This window comes from Dermacentor andersoni, chromosome 7, assembly GCF_023375885.2.
Source record: "Dermacentor andersoni chromosome 7, qqDerAnde1_hic_scaffold, whole genome shotgun sequence".
Lineage (NCBI taxonomy): Eukaryota > Metazoa > Arthropoda > Arachnida > Ixodida > Ixodidae > Dermacentor > Dermacentor andersoni.
The window spans coordinates 28765430-28791736 of NC_092820.1; the positions used below are offsets into that span (position 1 = coordinate 28765430).

Sequence of the window (26307 nt, forward strand, 5' to 3'; positions counted from 1 at the left end):
GCGCGGCGAGGCAAAGCTACGGTGAAGTAGTGCAGGCGCGCGCGATGACGTCATCGCTTGGCGAGGTTTTGCTGCGCACATTCGCCGGCCTAACCATCAGCTTAAACAGGAACGTTGTTAATCAAGAAAAACATCGTGATCGAGCTAGTTCCTTATCTACCGTGCCACGGCTGAAGTAACACGTCGCGTTTGGTGTTTGTTGGAAACAAGCTGTGATAGTTGTCTTAGCGTAGATAAAGTGCACGGATGGCATTTTTATTTCTTTTTTTGCCACAATAACTATGACCACAAAAACAAATTCCCAACGTCAGTGCAAAGGTCTAAAGGTGCGCTTTGTTTCGACCCAGTCGCCATGTCTCTCTATTGTGCAGAAGGCAAACATGATCCTTGCCTTGGGGGCTGCAAATACCAACAAAAGGAAGGTCGCAAACACATATCACTTATGGAAGTGTGGTGGTAGACCAAACGCATCGACTGTCATCATAAATTATGAAAACCTGCGACAAACCGGCAGCTTCAAGAGATAGCGGCGGAGGAATCCACCTTTGAGTCCTAGCCTGTGCGCGGATGTTCTAGCATTTATGGCCACAAACCCTCATGACAGCGTGCGGGACGTGGGTGACCAGGCGTCAATTTCCAAGTCATGAGTTTGAAGGATTCTAAGTGACGGCCTTTCACCCGTATCATCTTAACCTGCACCAATGCTTGGAAGATAGGGACAACATCATGCGCATAGATGAAGCCACTTTCTTCAGAAACGGCCAGGTAAATTTGCATAATGCAGACTATTGGACTGACTACAATCCACACTGGGTAAAGCTTACTCGGCACCAGTGCCAGTGGTCGTTCAATGTGGGGTTCAGAATTTACGCCGGTCCCATCTTCTTTGATGACACACTGACTGGACAGCGTTACGTGGACGAAATACTTGAAGGAGGGGGGGCGGGGATCAGTTCCTCAGTGAAGTCGCGCTGTCATGTCTTCCACTTCTCTTGTGTCAGCGAGATGGGGCGCCAGCACACAGCAGCAGCCAAGCACGAAAACGGGCCGGATGCAAGTTTTCATGCGCAATAGACTGGAAGCTACGGGCTTGTAAATTGGTTGGCTAGGTCACCTAACCTCTCTCCACTCAATTTCTTTCTTTCGGGTTATGTGAAATATCGTCCTTATCATGATCGAAACAGACGTCAGATTAGCTCAAGGCGGGGATAACGGATGACTCCGTAGAATTTCAGCGTTGGTCATCAAAAAAGCCACTGAAGATGTGACGAAGCGGACTCGGTACTGGGTGGCTGGAGGAGACCTACTCGAACACGTCCTCTAGGCAACAGCTGGTGTTCGAAGGCGATTGCGACTTCAAAGATAACAAGGACACACTGAAATCTTATATTCTTTTTGTTTTGTTTAGTTTTTTTGTGCAGGTGTTCCGACTACCAATTGGGCTAATTTAGAAGACGTATATTTACTTTTTTGAACGCTTCGCTTTTGCCTTTTCTCCACACGTGCGACACTTCCCGATATTTTTATTTCACTTTTATTTTTTGCCACGAACATGTTTTAGCAGCACGTATACACTCTTATCAAAAATAAAATCGTCACTTTATGTTCAATTTGGTCCGCAGCAAGTTTCTGGCGCGAAATATAGCTGCGCGCACACTCTGTCGATGCGGTGTGAGCGAAGCCGGGATTTTGAAACATTCTATGCCTATTACATTGCTTTTCGCGTTTCTTGCGTGTCAGAGCGGCGCTTCAGCTGCGTTATCAAGGAGATTTCGTTATCAACATTATCAGCCGGTCTTGAGAGACGGATAATAAGAATGACATTAAAATGAGAGCAAGAAATAGCTTCGAAGCCACGAAACCTGCTGTTGGTTCTCCTTCCGTAAGTGATGTGCTGTCTCTTCGAGTTAGCGACAGGCATGCAGTTGCTTTCAATCAGCTTATTTGAGGGCGCTGCTTTATGATGCTGGTGGGAGCGCAGTCACTTGGTATTTTTCATATTTCAAGAGGCTTCTTTGTCAGCAGGAAAAAAATTGTAGGCAATTAGTACGTCGCTGAAAACACTGCAGTTAGATGTCATTTGGGGGCGCCTACAAGTGCCTCATCGACAGTTTCATAATCAGGTCAGTACTTCTCGAGTTGGGTAACTAATTGCAATTACCTTAGTAAATCTCAGTAACGAAAGAATTACTGGCGGCTGCTATTGGGAACAATATGTACTAAGCAGGGGCGCAGCCAGGGGGGGGGCTTTTCAGCCCCCCCCCCCCCCGAAATTTTTTCGTGCTGTCCATGCGCCGCCGGCCAAAACAACCCCCGGCGCCGGGAATCATGCTCGATTTTGTCTAGAATGTCCTTTTCATGCTCGGAAAAACATTTTAGCGCGAACATATCGAAATCGGGCTGGATTTCGCGGCAACGCCCATCCACCGGAAGTCGCATAAAGCAAGGAGGCCTATCGAAGCACAAAGTTTCAAAGGCGTTTTAATGGCGAGCGGGCTCTTCATGGCATCTCGCTGAAGCCGCGGAATCGGGAGCGCTTGGATTTCCATTCTGACATTTTATGGCTATAAAGTTCTAAGAAACTTTTGATGCGAAAGTTGCATTGATATTTCCAAAGTCGTGCTTTAGATTTTCAATTCCGGAACTTTGTGGGCTTAATGTTGTTATAAACATTTGACGCCAAAGGTGCATTGACTTTTCTAGTCTTAGATCGGAACATACAACGAGACAAGCCAAATCAACGCACTATCAGACAAGCTGACAAAACACGCAGCGAGATACGATGAGACGAAGCGTTGTGGTGGCTCATTTGTGCCGTCATGTCGCATAAAAAAATATCAACATTCTTTTTCACCTACGCCAAAGCATCCATGTCAAGACACTAAAGACAGCCAGGGTAACTACGTTCTTATTTATTTTTTCTACTTTGGCTTTTATTCGTGAGGACACATTGAGCCTCTTAATTTTTTTAAAATTCTCGCTACCCTACCCGCGGACTGCCAGAGCCAGCCAGAGCGCATGCGTTTTTCTTGTGTTGCCCCGAAACCACCGCGCGGCGTACTTCGGTGCGCGTGTGGTTTTCTCTGGCCAAGTGAATTTTCGACTGGCAGAGTTTTGGACGCCTTCTGGCTAGCAGACGAGAAAAAGTAACAATGGTCGCTCACCGCCATCACTGTGAAGACTTGACGGAAGACTTGAGCGCAACCTCTCCGGAAAGCCTTGTCTCGCCGATGTAAAATGCCGAGAACTATGCGTATGGTTCTCGGTGGACCAAGCGTCTCACGTTTTTCTTCGATATTCATTCGGTAGCCACATTAGGTACGCAAAGTAGGCATTCAATTGGGGCCAACATATTTTCCTTGGGGCTTTTTAATTTCGGTGCCCCCCCCCCCCCCCCCACAAAAAATCATTGTTGCGGCGCAGCGAATGGTCACATGGTGACGGTTCGTTACTTCTTTTGCGGAAAGTAATCGGCCACGGTACGCTTCGGTTGCCGGATGCTATTATTATATTATTGTGATAGCAATTATATGAAGACCCCAGGCGCATTCCTGCTGTCGCCGTCACCCTCATGTTTCGTATGAAGTCTCAGGGCAATAACGTCGTGACTTAAATGATATTGCGCGACATAAAAACGACACGGACGTGAGAGAAGACGACACACCAAGCGCAAACTTTCAACTAAGTTTATTGTGCCACTGCGTCATTTATACATGGCAGGCAACGTAGATCGCGCATGCGCTTACAAGGAAATGAAGTGCGAATTCATGTAACATGGTTACGTGTCATGTGATGCCGCGTCCAAGTAACTTAATTCTTTTTCTGTGAGAGCCAGAGACGGTAAGCTAACACACGCATCACCCAATTTCGCGATCATCTGCGCTTCAGATATCTCACGGATAAGCTGCGTACTGCCACGGGAAACAATCGTGCATTGATCCTCAAGAGGCTTGCACCCATGATCGCGACTGTGGATCGCCAAGAAACGACCAGAGCCGTTTTTTAAATTGTTGCTGTGTTCGCGGAGCCGATCATTGAGGCCACGCCCAGTTTGTCCGTGGATCTTGGCGGTGTCCTCACGTCCGTGTCGTTATTATGTCGCGCAATATCATTTAAGCAATGGATTACCAACTTGCCCGGAATGCTGCTCTCATTAACGTCGTGACCGCGCGCCGCATGCTGTATGTGCGAGTGAAAGAATAGGGGGTGGGGGGGGGGTGGAATGGGTGAGCCGACGATGGTGGCTCAGTCTTGCGTGCGCAAAGCACAAAAGCGGAGAGCAAGCGTGCCGCCTTCCGTCGCACGCGATACATCGAATGGAGTGTATGAAATGCGGGCGAGATCTATGATTCTGTGAATCTGTGATTGCGCTACATGTTTATTTGCCTTGTTTGACGCAGTATATACAGTGACTTTTTCTTAGTTACGTAGATTTATTGGAGACTTATACGTATATTTAAATATCTTGTTGCGAGGTTTTGTGTATACGTGCAGGGAACTTTCTTTCCAGTGACACTTTTTTGCCCTTTATCAAACATTTGTATATTCCATTCTATCTTCGCATTTCTAATGAACGAGGGCGAATTAAAAGGAAGTGAGCCTACCCACACCGCGCAATAATGGTTCGGTTAATTATCTGCGAGGCATGCGCGTAGCACACAGGCATCTTTCCTTTACCAAAGTGACACACAGATGTGAGAGTAAATGTTCTTTAATGCTCTCATACACTGGATTGAACATAGTTGCGTGACGTAATGGACACTTCAGAACTTGAGCAGCGGGGTACCGTGAATGCTGTGACAGCTGAAGGTGTTTTCCAAAAGGAAATTATTCGCCGTATGGCTGCCGTGTACGTTGAACGTTAGGACTTGAGACTGACTCCAACCAAATAACTGAATTTTATTAGCCCGACGTTTCGGAGCCCATTCGGCTCCTTCTTCAGGGGGTTGTACTTCGGGGGGTGGCGATGCGCCGCTTTTAAAGAGTCTTTTTTGAAGAAAGGAGGGGGGAGCACGGGAGGTGGGGAGACACTTCACCGACAGAAAGGTGGGGGGAAACAAAAGGAAAGGAGGGGGCGTTGTTGACGGCTTCCATGGTGCTGGGATGACCGGTGCTGGGGGGAGTGTTCACGAGGGTGCCCTTGATGGGAGGCCGGGGGGGGGGGGGGGAGAGGTTACAGGGTCGCGCCGACGTTTTTTGTTTTTGTGTTGGTGAAACAACCGGGAGTCTACCTAGCTGTGCGTCCTTTTCTTCTTTTCGTCATGTCGCCAAGGCCATGGACATACACCGAGGGTAGGTTGCCCTTCACGCGGTTTATGTTATTCCCCGTATTCTGAATGTGCCATGACTCCAGTAGTAGTCTCTTTCGCCAGTTCGTTTCTGTTTGAAGGATTTCAGTTTCCTGGAAAGCAATTTTGTGGTCGGCGTCTTCAGAGTGTTCAGCGACCGCACTGCGAATACGGTTGAATGTTCTGACGTCGTTCTCGTGTTGTCTAATCCTTTCTTTTAGATTTTTGGTTTCCCCGATGTACGACGCCGGACAGTCGGCACAACTGATTTTGTAGACGACGCCTTGAGCTCAAGGCGTCGTCTACAATGTACACGTAGATATGCGCCGTAGAAAGACAAAAAAGCAAATACATGGGAACACGTGAATTACGCTTGAAAATATTCATATGGAACGCCGCTTAATGTGGCTTTCATGCTCGAGCGTTAGGAATATCTTTTGCATTGTACAGTCCGTCCGTAGAGGTCAGCGAAATAAAATACTGGACCGAACATCGATCCTGTAACGTCAAATACCAGTAATTTCTAACAGACACGCGAAAGTTTTAGACATACAGGTTGTCCCATCATGCACCAAGATATAAGGACATGCAAATGCCACGTAGCTCGACAAAACCAAGGTAAGGTTGCTTGCCGCTGCTTGAAGATACTCAGATTATTTTTTGCATTCCGCCTAATTACAAAATCAGTCTTAATTAATTGTTCAACTTCTGAAATATTAAAATTAGACAAAAAATATGGTAGGGTATGAAAAACTTTATTCAGATAAAAACGTCAATGAGAAACTTGTAGAGTAACACGAAAAACTCTCGATACTGCTTTCTGGTGCCGAGATACCTGCTTCACAGAAGTGTTTTTCCGAGCGAGTGCCTCGAGCAGCCAGTCGCGCAGCAATATTGCGTGTATTCGCAGTTGGCTGGCCCTCCAAGTGCCGGAAGTGAGGTATGGTGGAGTGGACGGCGAGCAGCCCAAAACGCTGCGGAGAGTCTCGGCAGGTTGGAGGTTCCGAAAGAAGAAACCCAGTGGGTGCCACTCGGAGTGAGTTTTCTGTTGGAGAACAGTATGGCCACTATGGAAGCGTGCACCATAATGCGACTGGGCACGTTGGTCCTCGGGTGGATAAGAAGTACCGATTCGGCGAAGGCTGGTTTAGCAGCCCTGTTAGCAGCTTGAGCTTTGGGAGACCAGGAAATGGTGGTTGAGGAGCTTTTGGTTGTGCGAAGACGGCCAACCAGTGGGCGCAGAAGGTCGGCGCAGTGCGGAATAAAGCGGCGCGGGAAATTCCCCGGTACTCATGCAGCTGGCGTAGGCCAGTGGTTGTCGGGAAGTTTTTCACGCCTGGACGTGAGAGGGAAACGAACAAATTTCCAGTGCCGAGATGCGTTGAGCCAGGAACTCGAGCTCGGAAGACTCGAAGACGCCTCTCTGGGGTTTTACAAGGAGCGAAATTGTTGAAGGCGTCGAAAGAGTTCCCGAAGGTGGCGCTCATGATAGTATTGAGTTAGTGCTCCTGTATAGCATATACAGGAACCTTATATTGAGTGGGACTCGCGACGAGGATGTCGTCGATGTAGGCGAATACAGCAGCGAGGCCGCGCGTTACCACGGCAATGAATCTCTGGAAAGTTTGAGCAGCGTTTCGTAGCCAACAGGGCATGGGCACGTGCTCAGAGGCCGAAGGGTGTAGTAATGGCCGTCTTCTGGATATCGGCAGGCTCAACGGGGATTTGGAGATACGCTTTGACAACGTCCGCTTTGCTAAAGATCTTGCATCCTTCCAAATGGCCTGTGAAATATTGAATCTATGAAAGGGGATAGATATCGTGGACCGTGTGAGCGCTGACCCGGTAGTCGTCGCATCGGCGCCAGCCACCCAGTTATTTTTTGGGCACCAGATGGAGTGGCGAGGCCCAAGTGCTGGTCGGAAGACGAATAAAACCCAGCTGGAGCATGTGATCGAATTCCCGTTTAACAGTCACTAGACGCTCACCGAAGCAGCAGCACCGACGAGCTGTGACGGGTGGACCACGCGTGACAATGTGGTGGGTTACACTGCTAAGTGGCTGATTTAAATTACATGGCCTCGTGACCTCCGGAAAGTCTTTGAGGATTCTAGTGCACGGGCATGGTGGGACGAGCGCGCGGGTGCCAGTGGAAGTTACAGCCAACAGAATGCCAGGTATGGAGAGGCGCGTCTTGCTGCCAATCAGGCGATGGCGGCGCATGCTGACATCGACGTCGAAATGGGTCAGGAAGTCGGAGAGGAGGATGGCATGATTGTCATCGGTTACGATGAAGACCCACCGGAACGTGCGCAGCAGGCCACGGTTGAGAGGAAGAGACCGCTGAGCGTACGTGGCGATAGAGGTAAAGTTCGATCAGTGAAGCGGTTGAGGGTCAAGTCGGCTGCAGCGGCCAAGATAATGCGGGTGGACTGCGGCAAGCACTGCAGAGAGAGAGAGCTCAACAGCGCACCGTGCTCAGGAGCTGTCGCATGCTGTTAAGCAGCCGGGAGTGGCGGCAAACTCCAAGCTCCTCGGAGGTAAGCAGGTGCTGGAGGCGCGCACTTTCAAAAGCCGTGGTGCGGTCTAAGTTACATTGCTTGATTTGCTAGTACGTGGCATCATCGAAAGCTGCAGCGATGACGTCCACTACCTATTGAGCCACCTCAGGAGACAGGTTGCAAAGTAAGTGTCGAAACCGAGAAGTCTCCGAGGTGATGTGATGCAGATCGAAGATGGCTTCGACCTGCCCGAAACAAACCTGCGGGTTCTTGCGCCAGAACGTGGGCACCCATAGCTGGAGACGTCCCGTGGGCGCGAGATAGCGTCAGGCGGAAGGTTTCCCGAGCACGGCAGGGTGCATGGGGTCGGTTACCTCATAGGCCAGGTCAGGTCAGGAACCGAAGGGTCGCAGCAGAGTTCCAGAACAAGAGGACCGACCAATGTAACATGCTTGCAGAATAGAACTGCTCGTGCCGTGCTTGCGCCTCGAGCACGCGCCGCCCGTATTTATATTCTTCTCGTCTTTCGCAGCCGGCTGAGGGCGCCAACCTTGGCGTCCCCGCGTTGTGGGCGCTACATGATCATCAACGTAGAGTCCCTTTCTCAGTTCAAAAACACAGCACAGCAGCGCACAACGCCTCCTTGCTATTTATAGTGTCTTTTATTACACCCTTTTGTTCCATAATTCGCAGACAACCTTATCAGCTTCTCTCACGTCGATTACCGGACCAGCGCATGTAGATTTCCAGCTAAGAAGACAGCTGTTGATAGAATTTTTCGCAGCACCTTTCTTCGCCCAGGATAGACACAGCGGGTTACCTGTGTTAGAAACAAAGTAAAGGAGAATATGAAATCTTTCTTTGCATCAATAAGAAGCACACCCTAATACGCAGAATTCATCTTATATTAACCTGACGGAATATAGATAAGGCAAAGACAGAAACGACAGCTGGGCACTTGAAAAGAAATCGCACAACAGGTGGGGGGGGGGGGGGGGTGGGGGAGGGCATCGTACCAAAGTAGGAAAATCCACACATAAAAGAAAAACATACAGAAAAACAACAGGTCTGCAGGTCACGGCAGGTGATAATTGACGGCGCCTATCACGGGAATTGGGGCGAATGACGTTATTTCTTGAAGGCTAAAGGGTGCAGTTTTGCCACGAAGTTTCGTCGCCGTATATACGGAAGTGGGAAACGAAACTCAAAGCAACGATTTTATCTGAGGGCCGCGGAAATAAGAGGGACAGTTTCGAGCCGACGGAAGGACGTGGAATTGTTGAGATCGCACTTGCGTGGATGTGATATTGAATACCGATAGCATCTCCAAAACTTTATTGTAGGACTAATCGCATTTGGCGAATTCTTTGTTCCAAGTATTCTGCTAGGAGCCGCACTGATCCAACAAATCATGCGCAATGTAGTGCCGTAATTGCTTAATCACTTGCCAAATTAGCCAAGTATTACTTTCCTTGTTCACAAATTCGCATTTGGCCCCCTTGCACTCTTACCTGCAGTTCACCAGTTCTGTTATAATCCGCTGAACGAAGCTTATTTAGTGTATTATAGGTCGACACGATCTCGCAAACACTTCGCAATACTCACCATCTCATATAAGATGACAACATGCTGAGAGATGGAGAGCTGACATGACTTAGCCTCAATAACCTTGACTCAACAAGCTGGCGGTTCGAACAAATTACGACTACGTTGACTCTATACGATAGCGACACACAGAAAGGAACAAACACATTCGCTATACATTCAAAAGGTAGTAAACAAATGTGTCGGCAGTTGAAAGTCCACCGCATGATTTTCTCCCAATGTTTTGCGCTAATATATGTAATGGCTTATGGATAGGATCTTGATGAAAGGCGAGGAAAACGAAGAATGAAGATAGTGTTGGAATGACTTTGTTTGCCAACGTCTACAACCTCCTACTCGCGTCGCGTATACAAAAGTGATATAGACACCCCAATCTCTGACGTTTATGTTTTTAAGAAGTGTCTTCGTAAAAACAGCACCTGACTTATATTCAAATATTTTTTGCTAACTTGTGGTCTTGATATGCGGGGGTCGCGCCATGAGTTTGACCCACTTATATTTGAAACAGAAGGGGTACATCGGGAACTCTAACCAGAAAAGACAAAATGACGCGGACCGCGGCTACACAAAGAAACCTTCCTTAGGCACAATGAGGCCCGAAGAATCAGTAGACGCGTTTCCTGGTACACATAATAGTCGCACCTTGGGTAAACCAATGTTTTGCGCGTGTGCCTGGTAATCTACTCGAAAAAGTTAAGGCATGAATTTCGGCGGCGTGCCTTCTGAACTTATGATTTCGTTAGTGTTTGTTATGAGAAGATAGAGGGGGAGGTCGCGGAACACGAACAGACTGTCTCAATCGACGCGGACATCTGCATCGCTGCAAGGCCGGAGCAGTGGCTCATATTTCGTTTTTATCAGGATGCTTCCCTCCCATGATCAGTCCTGCTTTATTCCTATCGTCTGACAAACAGCAACACTTTTCCAGGCCTATATGCCACTATGCGTGTGCACTCATCAACGGCCATTAGGAAAGCTTGCATAGATTGTTTGCACTCCCTTCCTATTTTGTCTTGGCTCTGCTAAGTCAAGGTCTATAATCTGAAAAGGCTTTTCTGAGTGTTTTGAGCTATCGATTGCGTTTCCACGGGGTCTGAACATTGCGTTGAAGACTTGGAATTGATGGCACATTTTAATATATTTGGAAATATCATGTTTCAGTGTGCTCCAGTGAAGTCTCTCTTTTATCTTCCACTAGGTCATTCAGAATTCTTTATGACCACCGGATTCCGAAAAGTTATGATACAGTGGGAAATGTTTTCCACACTCGTGGTAGGCATGTGCAGCTTACGATTTTTGAGAATCATCTCTTGCGTGTCGTCCTACAACATATGGGGACACACATGTTGTCGCCTGGGTAGCTAATTAGCACTCTCGACAAGGTGTTCGCATTTGGAGATTTCTCTGGCGGCCTATATGAAATATATCGAAATCAATTAAACTGATGCATTTAGCTCACCCACCTGAGCAGCCTTCCTTTTAGGTCCGTTTTAGATTGGTTTTCATGCTTGGCAGCAGCGGCAGTGCTCGCGCACCAGCTAACGCATTCCTTTATGCTTGCACAGGTTGGTTACGACAGCATATGTCGTTTTCTTTGTTATCCTGCTACTGTCGCTGCTGCCACGAACTGTTTTTTTTTTACGCTACTTGTGTCATTTCATGAGGTTTTTCGTTATGTATTTAGTGTTTTTTTAGTTGTGTGGTCTTAGATATGCCCGCCTGTGCTGAGCTCGCTAAAGCATTGTTGAACTGGAGTCAAGGCTTCTCAGTGAATCTGATCGTATGGCTGATCGCATTGTTGACAAGATTATCGTTAACATGAAGACCTCGGGGGTTGTTGTGCTGGAGCTGAAGAAGCACATGGACAGCCTTGAGACCAATTTAAAGTTTCTGAATAATCTGGTCGACAAGCTGCAAAGTGAAAATGCCTCACTTATGGCAGAAAACAAAGCCTTCAACACTGTTCACTTTCCCGCAAGGTCTGCGAGCTCGAGCAGTACTCTTGAATTAACAACATCGAAATCAGGGGTATCCCCTGTAATCAGGGTGAGGACTCTGTTGCTGTACTGGAGACAGTTGGCAGAAAAAATTTATGTTCAGTGACTTCCTCTAATATCGACGTTGCTCATCGAGCCTCTACTAAAGATAAGGACAAGAAAAACTTAATTGTTACATTCTGTTTCCGTATAAAAAATAATGATTTTATCAGCAAAGCACGAAAGGCAAGGCTCAGCTTGAGTGACATCGGCAAATATGACAACTTTCCTATATTTGTTATTGACCACTTGACACCACAAAATAAGGCAGTCTTTTCCAAAGCACTGGTGCTAAAGAACGCTAACAACTGGAAGTAGATGTGGAGGGATAATTGTCAGATTAAGGCTAGAAAGACTAATGAGAGCCGTATTTGTCGCATCGCTCATAACTCTGACCTTTCTGTTTTCTACTAACTGCTTCTATTATAACCCTTAAATGTCATTACCATCGACCATGGATTCTTACGTGTCAAAAATTGCACTGAATAAATTCATTATGCAAAAAAGAGGTGACGCGTGCAGACAGGACACAAGAGTGGAGAAGTGGGCAACATGAACGCCGGAATAAATTAATGAATAAATTCATGTCGCGCGACAACGACTCAGTCATTGACTTAAATGCTAGAAGTCTCTGCAGGCATTTTGATGATTTTCAGCACATGTTTTCGACACTTCACAACACCTTTTCAATGTATGTGTGTCTGAAATATGGCTTAGTAATGATGACAAGAACCTATTCTGCTTTAACTCAGACACTTCTGAGTATTCTCACAAAGAGCAGTAATCATGGTGGTGCAGCTATATTTGTCTCATCTAACATTCCATGCAAACGCCGGCATGACTTGGGGTTGAATATTACTCTGAATCTGTATTTGTTGAATTTGATTCTCCCGTTTTCTGTATAGACAAGAACTTAATGTTTGGCTGCACTTATTGCTCCCATTCTGCTTTAGTTACTGACTTTTGTAGTGTCCTTGATCAAGTCATAGAAAAAATATCGTTCACTAATTGTGACGCAATAATCATGGCCGATATCAACATTAACCTCATGGATACCACTTCATCTAATTATTTTAGTTATTCAAGCATCTTCAATAGTTCTGGGTATGAATGTTTAATTACTCTCCCTACTCGCTGCCCTAACATTGCCGGTGGCACCTTAATTGATCGGGCATTATCGAGCTTAACAGACGCACTAGATGCTGGCGTTGTTACCACCAATATTACCGATCACTACCCTATAGTTCTACGCCTGCGCAATCACTCAACCTTATCAAACACTTCATTCAACGGAGTTGCACTTGACAAAGAAATGTTTCTTGCTAGCGTAACTAAAACTGACAGGTCGGAAGTTGTATCATCTAATGATCCTCAAAAAGCCTATTCACAATTTTTAGCGACACTTTCATCATATTTCAAAGCCCATTCTCATAAACTAAAATGCAGAAAAAAAGTATAATCGCCCAAAAATCAGTGGTTTACAGATAGCTGATCGCAATGCGGTCTATGAAAATTTGCACAAAAAACCAAGAAACAACCTTTCAATACTAAACTACTTTCTGCACAGCTGTGAAGTGCGGAGAGGAATTATAACGATCAAAAAATTATAGAATGTGGTAATAACACTAGGAAAAGGTGACTGACTGACTGAATAAACTTTATGGAAGCCAGCAAGAGATGGTGGCTGGGCCTATGCCTCCCACGTGGGGACGTCGAGGTGTTGCCTCTACGCCGTCTCGCAGGCTTGCTGGGTCGCCCAGAGTTGGTCGTGAAGGTTGGGAGCTGCGCAGGGCAACTTGCCATCTCGACGAGAGGGTCGTGGGGTAAGTGTCGGGGTATTGTTGTGTACAGTCCCAAAGCATCCGTGGAAGTGTGGATGGCTGTGTCTTGGTGTGTGATGTATTGATCTTGATTTTGGCGAGGGCCATGCCATTCGCTCCGGTCACCTCTATGAGCATGCCGAGCACACGGATATTGGTTATGAGGGGTATGGGGCGGCCATCCGCGAGGTGAAGCGCGATGCCTTCGTACTGGAGTTTAGCGGTGGAATGTTTCAGATGGCGGCCACGGAGAGTAGGCCTGTAGAGGAGGAGTTCGGACTTCGGAGGGGAGCAGCGAAGCCCCGTGCCTTAGTGATATGTCTCGACTGTTTCAATGGCGGGTTGTAGTGCCGTCTCAGTTTGCTGTCATTGCCTTGGTGGGCCCAGATGGTTATATCGTCAGCGTAGATGGTGTGGGTGACACCGTCCACTTGCTGCAACTCCTTGGCAAGATCGATCATGACGACATTAAAGAGCTTTGGGGGAGACAACGGAGCTCCGGAGGGTTCCCGCACTGCCCAGAGTCTGGGCGTTGGAGCGGAGATCCCCCACCGAGAGGAAGGCCATGTGATTAGAGAGAAAGTTTTTGACGTAATAACAAGTGCGCGTACCGAGGTTAAAGGGAAGCTGAAACACTTTTCGAAAAAAATGAGTTCTCTGCGGCATTCTACAGTTTTGAGTCCCCTGAACACGAATATCTGGTTCAAAAAGGGCGGAAACAAACGCAAGCGGCAGTTTTTTCAAGAAAACGCGCACCAGCGACTCAGGGCACCGCGCGAACGCCGCTGTTGCCCGTGATTGGTCGGCGCCACTGTGACGTCAATCGCGGCAGTCGCCGGTCGGCGCCGCCGTTTCAGAGCGTAGCAGGCTGCTGTTCTGGCTTCATAGCTGAGTTGTAAGTATTATGGGACGTTCTCGCTGTCTCGGACAGCTTGTATTTTCGCCGTACATGTTCGAACCGACAGCCGATACGGAAAACGATGGCGGCAACGGCGGTAACGGCGGCAACGACGATGTTGAGTGTGCCAACAGCGAGAGCGATTTGTGCACCTTCTCGCACGTTGGAAATCTTAGCTGGTACGTGTTTTTTTTTCATGTAGCTGCACGCTCCAATGACGGGAGAAAAAATGCGCTAAAGTGTCACTGGGAACTTGCTGCTGGAAGAATGCTGAAGCACTAACTTCTTATTAGATTGTAAACACGGGTGCAATTCCGCGATGTCAAGCACCTTGCCGCTGCTTGTCTAAAGTCCCATTGTTTTTTGCGTGTTGATACACGATCGCGAACATAAGTGCCGCGTTTGAAAGCGCGCACATGCAGTGCTACGAGGTACAGTCACGGAAGTTGCTTATCATACACATCCAGAGATGGCCAGAGGTATTATATGTGCAATATTCATACTATGGTTCGACGACTTTGCGATTGTGGCTCGATCAAGAATCGGTATGCGTGAAGCTGTGAAGCTTTCGTGAAGCTGCCGCGACGGGCAGCTTCACGAAAGAACAGTTTACGAAAATCGCAAAAGAAAACAAACGTGAGCGGCGGCGGCGGCAGATCTCTCGTAGCGTCGTTCAGTAAAGCGCAGGACGGAAAGAGGCATGCCAGTACATGCCAGCACGCCGGTCCGGCAGCTCGGTCCACGCGAATGACGTCACTCTCACCGGTTCTCTCCTCTGGCGACCACCTCACCCGGCGCTCCGGGAAGCGATGGGGGCGTGTCCGCGGGGGTGATTTAGAAAGCGATTTCCGCCCCTTATATTAACGAAACGAAGAAATTTCGGAACCGTAAATTATTAGGTCTGTTCTTCCCAATCCCAGCAATTCATGGAAATTAAAAACCGTTTCAGCTTCCCTTTAAGGCGTGAGATGCGGTCAAGAATGGTGGAATGGGCTATGCTGTCAAAGGCTCTTTGGAGGTCGAGGCCGAGTATAGCTTTAGTAGTACGTGCTCTACCTTCGAGTATATGGTGCTTAAGTTGTAGCATGGCGTCTTGGGTCGACAAGTGGGCCCGGAAGTCAATGACCGAGTGAGGATACGCTGCAGTGTCTACCACTTGGGTGTTAATTCGGGTGAGGAAGGCATGATGCATAACCTTACCCACACATGAGGTTAGTGACATGGGGTGAAGATGATCGAGGCTAGAAGGTTTGCCAGGTTTGGGAATAAGGATGGCCTTTGCTGTTTTCCAGGCCGGGGGAATGGCACCACTACGCCAGCAGCCATTCATATAATCTGTGAGGTGGGTGACGGAGGCGTCGTCTAGGTTACGGAGGGCTTTGTTATTGACCCCATCGGGGCCAGGGGCAGAGCGGCTGTTTAATTTATGCAGGGCGGCTTGGATTTCAGCGACACTAAAGTCTTCGTCCAGCAGGGGATTCGGGGCCCCTGTGTAGGAGCCGTGAGGTTGCACTGGGCCCACGGGGACATACTTTTTAGTGAGGTAGCCTGACTTGGGCGCGGCCCTGTTTCTTCGTTTCTGAATAGAGAAGTTTAGTGAGGCAATCTTGTTGGGAAGAGCGGGTGGCTTGACTATCAAGGAGGTACTTGAGAAACTTCCAAGAAGAGGGACAGTGGATCTGTCCGTCAGCAATATTGCACAGTTCAGTCCGCTGTTGACGGCTGAGGGTGAGGCAATTGGCTTCGATTTTCTTGTTGAGGAGCTCTATTTTAGCGCGGAGGCGCCTGTTGATACGTTGCCCTTTCCACCGGGATAGGATGGATGTTTTAGCCGCGAGGAGGTGGGCCAGTGTGCTATCCATGCGCTCGACGGGGGCATCGGTGGTAACGGTGTGCGTGACTGACTTGGTATCGGAGGGGAGATTTCGGGTCCATGCATCAATGTCCGCTATGCGTTCAGCGTGCTGGTCAACGGATCGATACTTGCAAAATGCATCTCAGTCAACCCAGGTGAACTCACGAGGTTTGGCGGTGACTACAGCTATCCGAGGAATAAGTATTGCAATAATAAAATGGTCACTACCGAGAAAAAGTGGGAAGAAAAATTTAAATCTTAACTCTCAGAACGTCATTTCAAGAATCATTCACAGTGACATGGTATACATTATTCCGCTTCATATTGCAAATGCCTTTTGTGATGCTTTCTTCAATAACACTTCTGATACCGCTTCATGCTGTAACATGTCCTTTAATCGCTTACCTCCCCCCCCCCATACATTTTTCCTTTTTTCCACCAACACCTGGCGAAGTAATTTTAATAATCAGGACCCTAAAAGTCACCAGTGCTGGTCCCGATAATATTAACGCTTACCACGTTAAAATGATCCCACACATATCGCTAACGTTCTCTCAGCCATCATTAACGTGATTGTTAAAACCAGTGTTTTCCCACGTGAACTCAAACGCGGTTGAGTTATTCCTGTTTAAAAAAAAAGTGATCGCACGCTTACACAGAATTATTGACCCACTTGCGTTCTTCCATTTTTTAATAAAGTTATTTTAAAACTTATCGAAAAGCCTGTAAAAAATATTTAGATAAATTTAGTATTCTTTCCCCTTACCAGTTTGACTTTCGTGCTGGCTTTTCAACTAATCTAGCACTTATCTCTCTTACTGAGTATCTCAAAAAAGAGATTGATGAAGATAAATCTGCAGCCTCGATATTCATTGACCTGTCCAAAGCCCTTCGGCTTATATTAATCACACAATTATTTGTGCTAAACTTGAAGCCATTCGAATAACTCGTCCGCCTCTACTTCTAATCCACAGTTACTTACATGGCAGAAAACAAGTCAACATTTCTGGGTACTACTCTGAAGAAGTTACTTCCAACATTGGTGTACCACAGGGGTATACATTAGGTCCCCTACTTTTCCTAATTTATATTAATGATGTGTCCAGTTGCCTCGCCTCATTGATGTGCATTCTGTACGCTGGCGAAATTAATGATCTGTCCAATTGCCTCTCCTCATTGAAGTGCATTCTGTAAGCTGACGACACTACTATATTTAGTTCTAACAATTGTGTAACAACGCTAACAACCAAGCTAGCCGAAGATCTCGTGAAAATTTCCACATGGCTTGAACTTAATAAGCTGCAGAATAACCATAATAAGACAAATTTTGTCATCTTTCCCTCGCATCAGCGATCGCGTGAGCTCTTTCAGTCTATTTCCATCAACAATCACCTAATCAGTGCAGTTGATCATTGCATCTATTTAGGCGTGGAATTTGATCACCACCTTAAATTTCACCTTCCCATAGCTAATGTAAAAAGAAAATAGTATACGGAATACGCGTTTTAATCAAAGCACGACCATATTTCTCCTTTTATACTCTCACGCTGCTTTATAATGCTTTTGTTCATTTTCAGTTTAACTATAACATTGAATCATGGGGACCTAACTTCGTTGCAAGTCATTCAGAATCGAGCTATTCGCCTAATAACATTTTCACCTCGTAACATAAGCGCAAATCAGGTATTACATTCACATACTATTTTGAATGTGACCGATCTTGTTAAATACAACTTGGCAATATTTATTTTTGGGGCATTGAACGATGATATTCCAGTAATCGTCATACCAACGACGTCCCTTACTAATATAAAGAAAACAAGATTTGCAGGCAATATGAACTTCATTTTACCCTACGTTGGCACCAATTATGGTAAGCAGCCATTACACTTTTCAGCTTTATCTCTCTGGAACACATTACCATTTCCATTAAATTGCCCAAAGCTCACAGCTTTCATACAGACCTTAAGCGCTTTCTTTTAGCTTCCTCCGACTTTCCTATTTTAATGTAGCAGGTGCGGTATTTCTCACTTTAACTTTGTTTTTGTATTTGTCTCCCGCATTAAAATTTTTTTTCTTAGCTCCCTTTGTAGTTTCACCGTTTGTTGACTTATCCGAAGCCTTGTTATTGCTTAAAGCATTTGTCGGCTGCCTTTGTGTTCATTTAACGCTTGTCTCCTAAAAGCTTTTATTATCGTAAATTTTACATGTTGCCATTGTTGTTTGTATTATTAATTCTAGTCATCATGCACAGGAGGCCCCATTTCAGTTTGTAACTACGGGACCTCCTCCTTTAGCTACTTATCACGTAATTACCCCCATTTTTCTCATGAACCAATTGATACTGATTCTGAAAGGTAAAGGGTGTACGTCATTGCTTGGTTGTCGCTAAATAGACAGAAGTGTTTGTCTTCCAGGCACGTCTTGAAATAACCTAAGGGCCATTGCGACTGCCAATGCTTCTTTTTCCGTCACCGCGTAGTTACCCTCTGCCTTGATGAATGAATAATAGCCGATAATTCTGAGCTGTCTCTTCGGGTACTCGCTGTCGTCCCGCTGGTATAGTACACAGCCAGTACTATAACTGGAAGCGTCGGTGTTTAGCTGGAACGGCTTCGAGAAATCCGGTATTGTCAACACCAGGTCAGGTATAAATTTTGCAAGCTATTGACACGTTTAGTGGCATTTATCCATACAAATGGAATATATTTGTGTGTCAGCGACGTTAGAAATTTGGTGCTCAGGGCGTTGCCTTTTATAAAAGGCTAAATTTTCCAGCGAGACCCAAGAACACTCGAAGAGAATGCACGTCATACAGCTTGGTCAGCTGGAAGGTACGCTTAACGGACTCTTCCGTGCTTTTTGTTTGTTCAGCAAGAACTCTTCCAAGAAAAGCGACGGCGTGCAGGAAAATTTCGATCTTGTTCACGTTAATCTTCAGTCCAGCTTTTGTAGGTTCTCCTAGTACTCTGGACAGATGCGAGCAGTGATCAGTTGCTGCAGAGATCATGATGTCATGCACATACCCGTAGCAAAATATGTCGGTAACTTCCCGAAACACGTTGTTCATGATCTTCTGAAACCATGCATCGGAATTTTTACAATATGAGGTCGGTTGACTTCGAAAATCTCGAAACGAGGAACGAACTGCGCAAATCACTTAGAGTTTTCTTGGGGCGCAATCTGCCATTAAGTCTTGCAGCGGTCGGTGCGGGAAGCACGTACATTAATGTCGATTCTTGGCATGTAGCGTGGTAATAAATCCGTCCGACAATTTACAAGTCTGCAATTAGTGCACATTCTTAATGTTCTATAATCTTTGGTCACGGTTATAATCGGAGGTGGAAAGGTAGATGTTCATGGTCGAACAGTTTCAGCATCTAGAAAGCCATGTAACTCATCTTTTGGACGTATCTGTTTTTCATAAGATAACCCATGGGGCTTTCTTCTAAGAGCCATCGTGTCGCTGAGCTTGAGCGGAACTTCCGTTATTTTCGCTGCAAGAGGGTAGACTCCGGTCCATACCAGCTCAGGGTACTGTGTCGGTACATCTGAGCTCTCTCTGACCAACTTGAGACACGTTTGAGACTGTGATCCTACATTCAACCGGCAGGTCTGTCTGAACTGGGATATCTACATTGAATTCATCATGCCTTAAGATATTTATCTGCAATTCTTCCTGTCAAAGTGTGCCAGTATAAGATTTGATGAGGCGTCATTGCTGAGTAGTGCTTCTACAGTTGTTTTGCTTGTTTGAAATTCAACGAATATGCTTGTCTAATGCTTGAGCACTTCTATTATAACTGTGCTTTTGAAAACTTTACCGTTGAATATTTGCTCTTGCAAAATCAGCAGAGAATTAGCTATGGGAACTGATGCTCCCTTGTGAATTAATACTTCGATGACGTTTCCTTTGTCGCTCATCTTTGCTTTGAGTAGGCCTGCCATAGACGTCGCTAAGTAAACTCTTTTCTTTCTGTTTCTCCTCAGAGAAGAAAAGTCGGGGCGTACCAGCTGTTTTTAGTTGTCTCGGGTGTTGGTGTAAACTCATCGGTTGGGTCCACTTCAACATAACTCAGTATACTGCTGCAGCCGTAGGACGCTTGGTGTTCTATGGAGCCAATGTTATAGCTTAGGCTGCTGATGTTTGGTTAGTGGCTAGTAAAATGTCATCGGCAGCATCTTGCAATGACTGTAGGCGCTCATATAGTGTCGGAATTCTTTCTAATCCCAGGAATAAGCAGGGTCACCATTGATGATTCCCGCGGGTCGGGGTCGGCGTGTCGCAAGAGCAAATATTTCTCGTAGAACTAGTCGATGACAGATTCTTCTCGCTGCTTGAATGCAATGACCTTCTCTCACCCCACAAGTGACAAGGCTTGCAAGCAGCGGTGCCAAGTGCCATATGTAGTAATAGTAAGAAGAAGACAACACTCCGAAGTGGAGACCCAGATGGAATCGCCCCAACCGACAAAGGAAACCCCTCCGGGTACCAGCAGGCGCTCACGCTCAAGATGCACATCAAGATCAAGACAGCGTTCAACATCGAGGGGAAGAAACAGTTGCAGGTCTCGCGAGGCGCAGGTGCGCTTCGAGGAGCAGGAGCTGAAGACAAACAAGAAAAAGGAGCCAGCAGCGATCTGGGCCGAGAAAGACAAAGGCACTGTGAAAGTCAGAGGTGCGATAGCTTCGCAGGAATAAAGCAATGATGCCAGTGTAGAACAGCTGATCAGAGAGGTTATATCACTAAAGAAAGCGAATGATGAACTTAAGAAGCAGATGGAGGAAATGAACAAAGCGTGAGGGCAGAAGGCGGCAATGTGGTAATAGCTAAGCCGGTGAGTAGAAGTAACAACCAGGAGGAAGAAGGCACACCGGCGCCCCCAAAAAGAGCGGTAGTCTCGGAGGTGAAATCCATGTGCTCGGTTCCGGAGTAGATCAGGAATGTGATTAGAGACTTAAAGGACACGGTAGACCAACGTTACTAGACTAGCTTCAGTTTTAAAACTCGGCGCCGTTGCGCGGAACCGCCACCCGCCCGCGCCTTCGTGGCGCTGCAGTCGCGCCCGGCTTCACTTCCTCACTAGCCGGCTACGCGGGCGGGCCGGACTAAGCACGCGGTGCAGCGTTGGTGTAGTCTGTGGTTCGTTGTTGACAGCAAATTTCAGCAAGCATGTCATCTGTGTCATCCTTCGCCGAGTTTCTTAAGAATATCAGCAGACGATGCCGACGTGCTGCGTACCTGGCTGCATAGGCCGCTATCGGAACGATGTAGACAGTTCGGCGCACCACTTTTTCTGTGCTCCCAGCAATGCGACGCTTCGCTCGGCGTGAAACGGAGCGATTCCTCGTGCCGACCGGGAACTCACTGCGAAATCAACGGCACGCGCTCGTGTCACTGCTCCCGCGTTCGTCGTCGTCTTCCACAGCTGGCTGTGTGACCGTTCATCTTTCCAGCGTAGAATTTCACTTCACTTTCATAATGGGGCGGCCGCGTTTACGGGGGTATGAGCCATTGCTTAAGGGAGTATGAGCCACTCATGGTCATACGTAACGGAAAGATTTAATTTTGAAGAAATTTAATTTCGAAGAATCACAAGCGGCAAATCGCAGGCGAAGGCTGCTAACCACGCCGCCGAGCAAACTCGAGACATCGAACGCAAGCGACAACTGCGGACATACCGTCAGTGATGTCGTTCTCTCTCGCAGCCGATTGTGTGTGTAACCTCATAACTGAGAGGAACGAATGGTCCTGGCGAGGCTCGAATGGTTTCTGGAAAGAAATGATCTTTATCCGAACATGATGACCGGTTTTCGGCGGGGTCGTTCTTCAATTGACAGCGTCATTGACCTCGTTACGACAGTGGAACATGAAAAACGTCAACGCCGACTCGTCGCCGCTGTTTTCTTAGATATCAAAGGGGCCTACGACAACATCCTTCATGAAGCCATTCTCGATGCCCTAGATGACTTGGGTATTGGCGGCCGGCTCTACCTGTGGATTGTGAGCTACCTCAGCGGCCGTGTCGTTTACATGTCCACGCCTGACGGAGACACTAACCGTCATCAGGTATGCCGTGGAGTTCCTCAGGGAGGAGTTCTCAGCCCAACATTATTTAATGTGGCACTGATTGGCCTGGTGAGCGAGCTTCCACCTCACATCCACATCAGTGCATATGCAGATGACATCTGCATCTGGGCTTCTGGTGCAACACGCCCACAACTACGTGCGAAATTACAACGGGCTGTGTCATCTACTTCACGATACATACGGCGTCAGGGTTTGCGCTTAGCTGTCGAAAAATGAGCTGTGGTTGCATTCACGCGCAAATCCGTCTGCCGCTACCCAATCTCCATTAACGGTGTCATAATACCTTATGTCTCCCACCACAGATTCTTGGGCATTATCATCGACCGCGGTTTGTCATGGACGAGGCATGTTAATATGTTGAAGCAAAAACTCAATCTGTTTTGCCATGTTCTTCGCTTCGCAACAGGCATGAAATGGGGTCCCACGGAAGGCTCATTACTAAGACTTTATCAGTCTCTTTTCGTAGGCTACATTCGATACAGCCTTCCGATACTCTCAAACTTGAGCATTTCCTGCTTACGGACATTAGAGAGCGTCCAAGCGCAGGCACTCAAAATATGCCTCGGGTTGCCACGACGTGCCTCCAACAAAGGCACAATTGAGGAAGCCCACGTATGCCCATTACTGATATACCTGTCCCACGAACCACTTCGTGTGTATTTACGCTTACTGACACGACACCATTGCCATCCATTGACGTCGGTTCTACATGAGCGACCAGACAGCAGTTTCACAAGTGCACTCCGCTGCCATCTACCCCACATAACATCAGGCTATGCCCTTCCATATCACCCCGTCAAACCACCATGGGTGATGGTTCAACCTTCCTTATGCGTACATGTCCCCGGCATACTAAAGAAATCATTGGTTCCCGTCAGTGGACTACAACAACTTGCTCTCGCGTACATCTGGTCAGAATACCAGACATATGTTCATGTTTACACAGACGGCTCCGCGTCACCCAAGGCATCGACAGCAGCTGTGGTGATACCAGCCCAACAGATGACTCGAGGTTTCATACTAGACCATAATTCAACATCAACCGCTGCAGAGCTTGTGGCTATTCGGGAAGCGATTCGCCACATCTGCGGGGAAAGACCTCAAGAGTGGTGCATTTTCACGGACTCAAAACCCGCGCTGCAAATTTTGGGATGCTTCCTGCGCCACACCGCATATCAGGTTCTGGCCCTGCAGATCACCGAGCTACTTTCATACGCTCAAGAAAAACACCACCGCATAGTGTTCCAATGGATGCCGGGACACTGTGGGCTCAACGGTAATGAGATGGCCGATGCTGCATCAAGGCGCGCCCTCAGCAATGGCCTGCGAACTGTAGTGCCATTCTCCGGACCGGACGTCACATGCCTCCTGTCGGAATTAATGAGGAGTGCGACGAGAAGATACTGGGCCCAGCCAGACGCTCGTCACGTCCGCCTTAAAAGCCTTGATCCCGATATGAAATTTCCTATTCTGCGTGGAATTCCACGCCCTCATACATGCCTGATACACAGACTGCGATTAGGCGTCGCCTTCACGCGCAAATATTTGCACATTATTGGACGGACAGACTCCCCGGACTGTTCAGTGTGTGGCGCTGTAGAGACTATAGAACATGTGCTCGTGGTGTGCCCTGAGTATGCGCGAGAAAGACTGATATTGGCAGATACATTGAGACATTTACACAATGGACCACTGTCGGAGGACCTCTTGCTAGGCGCGTGGCCACAGAGTTGGCAGACGACAGAGACAATGCGTGCACTTTCACGTTTCCTAGGTGACACGGGCCTGGACTCACGCCTGTGATACCAGTTGTGTAATGTGTCATTCACCTCGTTCCTCCCATTATCATCCCCCATTGTGACCCTTTTTCTTCCCCTCTTCCCCTTCCCTTACGTAGAGTAGCAGGCCAGATGCTCCATTATCCGGCCGACCTCTCTACATTTCCAATCATTAAAATACTTCTTCTTCTCATAACTGAGAAATACTTTAATGAACCCTCGGGATTAACCCACTGATAAACACAGGGGCCGCACGTTTCAGCTTTGCTGATTAAGCGTCTTCACGGAATAAAAAATCCGACTTTTTTTGTGTGTGTGTGGCTTGTGTGTACAAAGACCAACCTCATCTTTATTTTTGTAGCGCTTCTTTGGCGTGGTGAGAAGCTTCGGTGGGGATGAAGATCATCCTACAATCACGCACTTTGGTCATATATTCAGGCTCGTGAGCCTAAACTGCGCGAAACGTTAAGACGACAGGAAGAAACGACATTTAGAAACGCAGCTTCTGCGTTTCGCTGTATGCGTTTCTTCCTTTCGTGCAGTTTACCCTTCTTTCAGTATTAACGAACTGGAGTGATAAATCTTATTGCTGTAGGTGGATACCGCTTTCTCGTGGTATCACAAATTCGGACAAGGAAGAACGCCAGCGAGCGTGAAACACGCGCAAACTGCCCGTCCGCACGAGCTCAAGGCTGTGACGAGGCGTCTGCAGTGGAGCCCGATGGAACAGCGTTGCCCTCTGGCGGCTGTCACAGAAGTGGCGACAGCGGCTGTAAGCGCGCGGGCGGGGAGTTTTACAACTGAAGCTAGTCTAGTAACGTTGCGGTAGACAGCGTTAACCTTAAAGTGAATAAAAGATGGAAGTGGAAGTTAATAGCTGAGAAAAGGCTGAAAAAGCTAGAGGCCCAAGGAGAGGATGAGGAATATATGCCCTCGGAAGCCGAAAGCGCTAAAAACACTCCTAGGAGCGGTAGGTGGTACAGTCAAGAGAACAGTGACAGGGGGCAGGAAGTCAGGAGATAACGGCAATAATAATGGATAGCAGAAAGAGACTTAGTGTGTGACAGTGGAACTGCAGAGGATTTCAGCAAAAAAGAGCGTCACTAGCACAGATAATCAAAATGGCTGAAAATAGGCCGAAATGAATAATGCTGCAGGAAACTCTAGCGGAGGAGATCGGGCTGTCCGGCTTTGACTCTGCAAAGGCAAGGAACCGGGCAGAGGAATTGCCACCCTAATTGACAAGAAAATTCCCTACATAGAGCATGATTTAAAATTAGGGGCGAGTAAAATTGAATACATAGTGATAGAAATGGTCCTAAAAAGGCACAGAGGTAAAGCGCAAAGCTTGTGCTGCCTCAATATATATAGCAGTCCCAGAGAGGTGAGACGGAGTTTCAGAGCAATTTTTAATAAGGGCATGGCGGTAGTCAAAACTGCGCCCCTCATAATAGGAGGGGACTTCTACGTCCAACACCAATCTTGGAGTTACTGCTGGAGTAGTAAGAAAGGGGAAGGAATCTGGCATCTCGCCACGGACTTAGGCCTCTCTCTTATCACGGACCCAGCCTATCCTACTAGGTGTGGCACTTCCAAGTGTAGGGACACTACCTCGGACTTATCGTTCACTTATAGCTTACCCAGGGCACAATGGATCAACACTGGCACGGATCTAGGCAGCGACCATTATATGCTACACACAACGGTGTAAAAGACGGGGGTGGAGGTAAAACATTTCATTTACACCAGACTGCGATCAATTTAGAAAAATCAGAGAAGACAGAGCAGACACAGATAGAAAGGAGCGCATCAGACGACCAGAGTGGGTGGCTCAGCGTAGGGACGACTTGAATGCAGCAACTAAGGCTATAGAGACAGAGGAATAGGTCAAAGAAATTGACAGTTGATTGGCGCATTTTATCGAACCCAAGCAATCGATTTTACAAAAATGGAAATCACAACGCTTAAACAGAAGACTTAGGAAACGAATTGCTCAGCTCAATAGGGATATCGAGGACCACGCACGATATTTGCAGAAACAAAAATGGGATGAGGTGTGTAAATGTGTAGACGGAAGGATAAAACGTGGAGGCAATTGGAGTCTGCTCAGGCATCTGCTCAACGAAAAAGGCACTAAATCGAATAGACGTACGGCAGTGGCGAAACTGGTACACCAGGAAAGTCAGACTGCAAGCGCAGAGAGCATAATGGAGCGACTGGCTGCTAAATACTTGCCTCTCAGGAAAGAAGATCAGAATGTGAGTTATCCCGATTACTTAGGGTTAGAGTGCAAATATATTAATAAGGAATTCACTGAAAGTGAGGTTCGCACGGCACTGTATGATTTGAATAATAGGCTAGCAGCGGGCCCGGATGGCGTCTCTAACAGATTGCTTAAGAATTTGAACGACGGATCAATAAAATATCTGACCACA

General features: G+C 47.2%; 1 protein-coding gene across 1 annotated transcript in view; it reads right to left on the reverse strand.

Annotated features, from left to right (window-relative positions):
* Positions 1 to 8436: 8436 nt before the first annotated feature.
* Positions 8437 to 26307, reverse strand: part of LOC140219238 (uncharacterized) — a 301899-nt gene continuing 284028 nt past the window's right edge. Inside the window, exon 9 of the mRNA XM_072289047.1 lies at positions 8437 to 8609. Coding sequence (XP_072145148.1) covers positions 8455 to 8609 — 155 coding nt within the window. The 3' untranslated portion in view covers positions 8437 to 8454. The remainder of the gene's footprint in view (positions 8610 to 26307) is intronic.